The sequence below is a fragment of the Alosa sapidissima genome, chromosome 15 (genome assembly GCF_018492685.1).
Source record: "Alosa sapidissima isolate fAloSap1 chromosome 15, fAloSap1.pri, whole genome shotgun sequence".
NCBI lineage: Eukaryota > Metazoa > Chordata > Actinopteri > Clupeiformes > Clupeidae > Alosa > Alosa sapidissima.
Genome location: NC_055971.1, coordinates 28,290,569 through 28,299,436, shown reverse-complemented (window position 1 = coordinate 28,299,436; position 8,868 = coordinate 28,290,569). Strand labels below are relative to the sequence as shown.

General features: G+C 48.4%; 1 protein-coding gene across 1 annotated transcript; it reads right to left on the bottom strand.

Moving 5' to 3' along the window:
- Nucleotides 1-2,812: 2,812 nt before the first annotated feature.
- On the bottom strand, nt 2,813-5,051 carry LOC121684679 (leucine-rich repeat and fibronectin type III domain-containing protein 1-like protein). Its single transcript, XM_042064753.1, has 2 exons — nt 4,674-5,051; nt 2,813-3,820 (listed from the first exon to the last, which is right to left on the bottom strand). The coding sequence occupies exons 1-2, from the start codon at nt 5,037-5,039 to the stop codon at nt 2,813-2,815; spliced, it is 1,374 nt and encodes a 457-aa protein (XP_041920687.1). The 5' UTR covers nt 5,040-5,051.
- Nucleotides 5,052-8,868: the final 3,817 nt, after the last annotated feature.

The window sequence follows — 8,868 nt, the reverse complement described above, 5'->3', positions numbered from 1 at the left end:
GCCCTAATCTTTCCCTGATCGGGCCCTATTTCGATATACTCAGCAACATATCAAAAATATAGAAAATGACGTATTTCAGGGGCATCTACATCCTCACATTCACCTCTTCTCTCTGAACTCCTCAAGTGAGGGTCCGGAGCCCAAGCCCATCTCCTCCACAGTATCCCCTCATGTCCAGTAGTTCAGCTAAACCTGGCCCGGGTCCGATCCCGGGTCTGTAGCTCAGAACCCAGGTGGCCTGACACGTTCCTTCTGTGGGGACTGAGGTTTCTGCATGCTTAATTGATTCAGAAATGCATTCTGATTGCTGTGTGGTGCAATAAAGCAAAGAACTCCCTTTGCTTTCCACGTAATTAACAGCAAATTGCTTTTCATATGTGTATTTTTCCCCTCTTACTGTACCGTTAATCTATCCGCGGGGATTCGGCGGAAGTTAATTACATGCTAACAGGCTTCCGCAGTGAAGAATCGCTCCAGAGTTACTGTCGAGATGGGGGGGGGGGGGGGGCGGAATATTAAAAAGAAAAATCAATGTAATCATTTCTGTATAGAGGTGAACCTAGCAACAGGCAACAGCAGTAATCCATTCTCCAAGACAGTGGGGGCCTTGGGGCGCGACGTGAAGAATGAGAGGAAGCTGTTGCTGTTCAGTGCACACACGCAGGAGAACGATGAGGAGGAGGGAAAAACAGAACCGTAGAGACAGAACCGCAGTCTAGGCCAAAAACGGAGAGTGGGGACTAAAAGGCAGAAGACAAGGAAAGAAGGAGGGGGAAGAGAAAAGCACTCTGAGAAAAGAGAAAAGCACTCTGCTGAGGAGGCCAAGCTTTTCTCAAACCCTCCCAGTACTGCACAAGAGGCAAGGGTAGCGATCAATGCCTCGTCAATAATACTAATAGTTTCTTCCTCTACCACAAATTTTCGAAAATAACAAGCAGCACTTTGAAAGAGCATATCCCCATTCAGGATACAGAGTCTGGTTGTAGGCGAATGTCTAGTGAGCAAGGAGAGAAGCTAACAACACTTTTACTGCAATGCATAATGCATTCAGCCACTTACTTTCATTTTACACACATACTGAAGACATTTTATATACAAAATCCTGTTTTTTATTATTGTTCGGTGTGTATTGTTTATTTAATTAATTAATGGATTTTATTTGAGTCCTCTTCGGGAGAAACAAGAGAAGTTATCAGTCGATTTCATTTGTATGGAAATTTCCCTCAGTTCCAAGCTCATCCCTAAACATTTGGTGCGCCTTCAAATTGAGAGGGAACTTGATGGTAACTGTCCCCTGCAGGATGAGAGCTTTCATTTCCATTGTAAAAGTAACGGCCACAATTTAACAGGGAGCTCATTTGCTCATTTGAATGGCGATTGCAGGGTTTGGCAGTGCTCACTGATAATTTGTAGAGGGACACTTCTCAGAACTCCAAAATAAAATAAAAAAAAATAAAAAAACACTTTTGGCTCTTCTTTGGCAATACCTGACTGTGACCAGTGTGTTGTTTATGTTGTCAAACTAAAACTGTTTTAACACCTACCATCATGACAGATCTTGAAATCTGTGATGCCACAAACACTATGCCTGACTATGAATCTGAAATCTGAAACAGTCATGGAATACAAAACCGTTTTTGTGCGATTTAACTGTTACAGTGACTTGATAATGTCACATCAATGATTGTCGTGTCAAGTTATGACAAAATTTGCTATGTGTCATGACACATTTGAGATGATTAGTCTTATGATTTATGACAGTCTGGACATAAAGAAACAAGCTGATTTTCATGTCTGTATTCAGAAAAACATAACCCAAATCAGCCCAAACCTAACAGTTCCTGGCTGTTGTATAATGTGAAGACTATCTGTTGGGTGCTCAGACATGCAGAGATGAAGCATTATGTTTTGAGAGATTTCAGGAGATGCCCTGAATGTGAAGTAGCTGTTTGTCCTTGTCTCAACTGAGGATGCTCCATAAATCACAATAATGGCAGTTCATGAAACACTGCAAGAACACTGCAAGAATTGTGTATGCAATTATGCCTTCTACCAAAAATCTCTCTCTCTCTTTCCCTCTCTTTCTCTGCCTCTCTCTCCCTCTCTCTCTCTCTGTCTCTCTCTCTGTCTCCCTCTCTGTCCCTCTCTCTCTGCCTCTCTCTCTGCCTCTCTCTCTCTCCGTCTCTCTCTCCTTCTCTCTCTCTGTCTCTTGCACTCCCTTTGTGAGCTTGCATCCCTTAATGGATGATAATTAGAAGTGATAAAAGATCCCAGCACTCGTGGCTCTCTTTATCCCTGACTTGAGGCGCTATTACACGGCGGCCCGACAGACAGACAGACAGGCAGACAGACAGACAGACAGACAGATATACAGACAGACAGACTGACAGACGGATGGAGGGTGACAGGGCAGCCGTGGCCTACTGGTTAGGGCTTCGGGGCTTCGGGCCTGTAACTGAAGGGTTGCCGGTTCGATCCCCGACCCGTAGGAAAAATGTGGGCGGGGGAAGTGGTTTAGCACTGCTCTCCCATGCCCACATCCACGGCTGAAGTGCCCTTGAGCAAGGCACCTAACCCCTCACTGCTCCCCAAGTGCCGCTGTAGCAGGCAGCTCACTGCGTCAGGATTAGTGTGTGTGCTTCACCTCACTGTGTGTTCACTGTGTGCTGAGTGTGTTTCACTAATTCATAGATTGGGATAAATGCAGAGACCAAATTTCCCTCACGGGATCAAAAGAATATATACACTTACATACAGTATATACTTATATATACTTATACTCAGACAGACAGACAGACAGACAGACGCTGGCTCACCTGTAGATGAGGATGTCGTCGGTGGAGCTGTTGTACTGGATCTGGTACATGCGTACCCCGGGGATCTCGCTCTGTGGGGGCCAGTGGACGATAACGGACGAGGAGGTGAGCTCGGACACGCTCACTCGGGGCTGGTCGGTCTTGGAGTGGCCGCCGCTGGCGTTGGACTTGATGGAGGTGGGCATGTCGGACGGACCCGGTTCTGGTTCCAGCTTGGGGTTGTAATGGGGCGACGGGTTGACCACGAGCTCCACCTTCTCTGTGGCCTCCCCGGCTGCGTTGGATGCGATGCACGTGAACATCCCCGAGTCCTTGACGGTGGTGGTGTGGATGTCGAGCGTCCCGTTCTCGTAGCAGGTGGTGCGCGACGTGTTGCCGATCACCTTGCCGTCGGGGCTGACCCAGTGGGTGGACGGCTCGGGGTCGCCGATGTGCTTACAGCGCAAGCTCACGCGCTGACCCTCCATCACGAAGGTCTTGGGGCTATGGCGCATGATCATGGGCGGCTCACACGTGAACTCCTCCTCCTTGATGGTCCAGAAGTACTTGCCGGCCAGCTCCCGGGGTGAGGCGCACGTCTCCAGGTCGTCCTCGCGGGTCAGTCTCCGCAGCCACATCAGCTCGCAGTTGCAGTGCAGCGGATTCCCGCCGAAGCTCAGGACGAGCGCCGTGAGTGGCGAGCCTTTCAGCTTGGCGTAGACGGGGATCCGCAGGAAGAGCGGGTCCGGCGGGATCTTCTTCAGCTTGTTGGACGTCATGTCCAGACGCGCCAGCTTGTGCATGTTGGAGAAGATGCCCTCGGGCACGTACTCGATGAGGTTGTGGTCCAGGCTCAGCGTGTTGACGCTGACCAGCATGCCCATGGTCTCCCAGGGCACGTCCACCAGGTTGTTGTAGGACAGGTCGAGGTCCTCCAGCGTCTCCAGGAAGTCCTGGAAGGCACCGGCCGAGATGCTGTGCAGCTGGTTGTTGGCCAGGATGAGGTGGCGCAGGTTGACCAAGCCCTGCAGGTCAAGTAAAGAGAAGACAAACAAAAATGGAATAACGCGCTCAACTCCTTAATGTCAGTTAGACTGGGTGCTGAATCCTTCAGGTAATGGATATAGAATGTTTTTAATCAAAGAGTTACAGTAAAGAGAAGCAAATTCACATTAGCATATGCTTTTATCCACAGCAACATAGACTTGAAGGATTTGAGCCCAGGTTATCCGCTAGCGATGCCCCACCACACCCATGGCAAGTATACTGTAGGCAGAGACTTTCTAATAAGGAGACACAGCATTCAAAGAATCTCCCATAGAAATGTATGGCAGTTGCCTACACATATCCCACCCCTTCTGCCGCCAAAAGTTGACATGTGAATACATCGTGCCAATCGTGTGTTATGTTGTGAATACATCGTGCCAATCGTGTGGTATGTTGTGAATACAGCGTGCCAATCATGTGGTGTGATTTCGCAGCTGGAGCGAGGATGGTGTCGTGAAGCCTTGCACACGCACAGTTCTGCCAGAAATAGATGACCGATAAGTGCATAGATATTAGAAAGCTAGATACCACATTGTCCATTGAGTTCTATTAGGTGGCATACGTGAACTCCAATCAGAGACACCTGTCAGATTTCCCGTCAGAGTCACATGCTCCTCCATTGGCCTCCAGTGATTGTTGCCCCCACCAAGATGGCGACGCTATTTACATACGTTCTGGATCCCAATGTGGTATCTAGCTTTCTAATATCTATGGATAAGTGCCCAAAATGCGTTGCAATATGGCTGCCCAGTGGAGAGGAGTTGCCCAAAAGGACTTCGGTATAGGGGTGTAATGGTACCGGGGTGGACACATGTAGTGTCACAGCCCTACCTGCAGGTGGGTGTCGTCCAGCACCGTCAGCCGGTTGGCGTCCAAGTGGAGCGCGTGGAGGTCCTGGAGGTCGGCGAAGGCGTACGGGCAGATCTGGCTGATGGTGTTGCGCGAGAGCGTCAGGTGGATGAGACTGCTCATGTTGGCGAAGTCGCGGTGGCGCAGCGTGGTGATGAAGTTGTCCATGAGCCGCAGCTCGGCGGTGCGCCGGTCAATGTTGGGCGGCACGAAAAGCAGGCCGGTCTTGGCACACAGCACCGTGTAGGAGGGCAGCAGGTTCTGGCACGTGCAGCGCTTGGGGCACAACATGGAGGCGGCCGGAGGCACCGCCAACAGGGTCACGACGACCAGTAGGGCGAGCTCCATCACGGATATCCTGCAAGAGGACGAGAGAGAGAGAGAGTGAGAAACACACACACACACACACACACACACACACACACACACACATACCAGTTTGTTTGTTAATCTTGGATGCGTATCTATTTGCCATGTACTGTATTCCAAGCATTCTCTATGTAAATGTATGTCTAAATGTATGTTCTGCTTTGCCAATGCAAAAATATTTGTCATGCTAATAGAGCTCACTTGAATTGACAATTAGAGAGAGAGAGAGAGAGAGAGAGAGAGAGAGAGAGAGTGCCAGAAGAAGCCCCAATAAAGCTCTAAAGATTTGGAATGGAGCCAGCCTTGATCTGGCCCTGATCTATGCCAAGCCTGGGCCAGATCGTCTATAACTACACCTGCTGTGGGTGGGGTCATCGCCAGGCGAAGAGAAAAGGGAGGGGGTAACCGGGCTTTCCGGTCAACGAACATCCTGTGATCATGAACGGGGGAGGAAGCTATAGTGGCTAAACTGGATCTGGCCCTGATGGGTGTGTGTGTGTGTGTGTGTGTGTGGCGGGGTGGGGGTTGGAGTCCGAGGCAGATCCACGCCTGCCTGCCTGCATGCGTGCGTTGGCTATGATCAGAAATGCAAGAGCACGCAGACAGCCTGGTGAACTATAACAGCTCATCCTTACACAAACAATGCAAAGGTTGTGGTTTTCAGTGTGCAATAGCATCACAGCATATGGTAGGATAAGATCTTCAATGGCCTGCCATATTTGCTCCCATCTGCTGTGTTTTTGAATTGTTCAACATCATTACTTTAATATGTTTGGACTGCCTATTTGCTTAAAGTAACGTTCTCCTACTGAACGGTGATAACCTTGCCCCAGGCTTCCTGTCAGTTGCCGAGGCGGATCCCTTTTTAAAATATAGTCTGATCATGACCTTAATCCTTGGCTGAGAAAGTGTAGCATAAATGTCATAAATCTGCCCAAATTTCCCTGAGCATGCTCCTGTTACACGCCATAAATTCCCAATAGCGGTCAAACACAGATCACTGGTCGCCTGATTTACACATCTCTCTCCATCTGGGCAGGGGAGGCTGCGTTACGGGACACCACAACTGCAGTGTTTCCGTGGGCAGCTCTTTGGGTAATATCACCCAGGCTCGGAGATGAACAAGATCAGGTCAGAGAGTCTAATGCCCAGTTGCGGCTAACTCAGAGGGCTTAGCTGTTAGGGGCGGAAATTCACGTTACTGCAATCTGTTGCCTACATTGGAGAAGTGCTTGGCTTCATCACTTGTGATCAATAGCACTATGACAATAGCTATCATTTTATAGGCCAACAGTTTACTTGAGCAGTCAGTTGTCAGCCAAACACCACAAATTCAGTTTGGCAGTTTTTCTTCATGGGCAAGCCATAGCATACATATTGCATGGACAGAGTAAATGTTTTTTTTTAATTAAACATAAAAAAGGATTTAGCCAGAAAAACATGTGAATGTCCTTCAGTTAAGAGAAACATGTAACTTTCCCTCCTGATGACACTAAGGCCAGATGAATGCCTCAAACACGGGCGTGTGTGCAGTGGCTTGTTTGTCTTCTTAGGGACACAGTGTGGGAGCTTCCGTTTGAATTTTTCATGCCCACCTGCTTGCTGTGCCCTCAAATGCCACCGCCGCCACCACCACCCCTACCATGCCGTTACAGAGTAACGACCCAGTGATGATAGCGGCGGATGTGAGCCAGATCCACGCCAGATCCGATTCAGAACCACCGGCTGGGAGCTATGTGGGGCATCTTTTAAGATCAGCCTCCCACGGAAACACACACACACACACACACACACACACACACACACACACATGCGGGCATCTGCGAGGCCGGCTGCCGCCACTCTGTAGGCTAACGTACAGTAGGCTATGAATAATTTCCCTCTTACTGTTATCGCTCCGTGAGATGCTAATGAATATCTGATATGTGCTTCGTTCTTTATTGTTTGCGCATACACTTCCATTTTAATACGTTTTACATAAAAGCGCGTAAATGTAATTATTTTCCCTGCCAGGGATGCTGCTGTGAATACCAAGAAGCTCGGCATGGGGAGATGAAAGAGGGCGACGTCTTGGCGGGAGACCATGAACACTACAGCACTGGTTTCCTCCGCAGTGGCGCCTACTCGCCTGCTGGGGGCAACCTTGTGCTGCACAACCTCAGATTTCACAGCTCTGCAGGAAGCTCTTCTAGAACATCCACTACCGGTGAGGGGAGAGATGGAGAGATACTGTGTGTGTGTGTGTGTGTGTGTACATACGTGTGTAAGTGTCTCAGTTCCTATATGTATGTTTGTCAATGTGTCTGTCTTATACTGCAAGGTGTATGTTTGAAGATGTGTGGATCTCTCTGCAGGCTATTTATGCAATTTCCTTTGTCAGTGTGTGTTCAGGTGTCTGCATGTGACTTCTGCAGTGTATGTGTGTGTGTGTGTGCCTCTATGTCTGTGTGTGTGTGAACAGATTCGCCCATGCAGTGCTAAGTATTCTCCGTTCCAGCACTCCCATTCCGCTGATAAAATGAGAAGTCCCTGCAAACCCTTGAGAGGGAGCCATTATGCATGACGACTAGCTACAAAAAAAGCATCGCAGACTGTGAAGAGGAGAAATATTTAACATTGCATCAGTCCCATTTTACCAAGCCTTGCACTGACTCAAAAGCGTTGGGCGCCTGGCTGAACCTGACTAAGAAGTATGGACCCTTTCAAGAGAGTTCCATTATCAGCATCATAGTTGGCCCCACAAGACTTCCTTTTTAACATTCCATATGTTATCTTAATGCAGAGGAAGTAGATTGGGAACCAAATAGAACGTTCAAGCATTGTTTTTGTTTACCTTGTTGAAAGGGTCTATAAGCTGAATGAATTGAAAAGAAGAAGATAAAAATGACTACAGAGAGGCCTATAGCAACAACGTGTGACTATGACGTACACTTACCTACTGTATGGGGACGGGATTAGAGAAGGATTTGAGCTAAACTGCCATCGTTCCTGCTTTCTGCTTGTGTTCAATCTCAGATTGAATTAGTGTCGGCTGAAAGAGAAATGGCTGGGTAATAAATGGGATCCGTGAGATAGTCGGGCTCTTTAAACGCGTTTCTAATTCATATCCAGCATGTATGTACAGTGTGGGTTCCCTTTATGCTCAGTCTCCCAGTTACGTACGTGGGTTTTGTCTGAGGCTGCAGGTATTGAGCTACTCACCCTTGCACAGGTACACAAACACACATATGCTATCAAACACTTACTCACCGACGCACACAAACACACAGACACACACACACACACACACACACACATACACACACAGAGCGAGAGAGATGAGAATCCCCGACTTCAAGCGTGACATTTGAAAACAGACGCTACCTGATCTTTGGATATCATCTGGAGATGCTAGTGGAAGTGGGGGCGTAGAAGAGAGAGAAGCAAGACTAGTAGTAGATGAAAAACAATAAGAAAATGACAAGGAGGAGAGTAGTGTCTGAGAGGAGAGAATATGTGAGAAGAGGAGGAGAGGAGAGAAGGGGAGAGGAGAGGAGAATATGTGAGAAGAGGAGGGGAGGGGAGTAGAGTAGAAGAGAGGAGAGTAGAGGAGAAAAAGAGAGGAGAGTAGGGGAGAAAAGAGGAGAGGATAGAGGAGAGGAGAGGAGGAGAGTAGGTGAGAGAGGAGAGTAGGTGAGTAGAGGAGAGGAGAGTAGAGGAGGGGAGAAAAGAGGAGAGGATAGAGGAGAGAAGGGGAGAGGAGAGTAGGTGAGAGAGGAGAGTAGGTGAGTAGAAGTGAGTAGAGTAGAGGAGAGAAGAGGAGAGGATA

What these genes read in the sequence shown, in the direction of transcription:
- LOC121684679 (XM_042064753.1), bottom strand. Translation starts at nt 5,039, where the DNA reads ATGGAGCTCGCCCTACTGGTCGTCGTGACCCTGTTGGCGGTGCCTCCG. An exon ending in TGGACGACACCCACCTGCAG is followed by an intron (nt 3,821 to 4,673) that starts GTAGGGCTGTGA and finishes CTTGACCTGCAG; the next exon opens with GGCTTGGTCAACCTGCGCCA.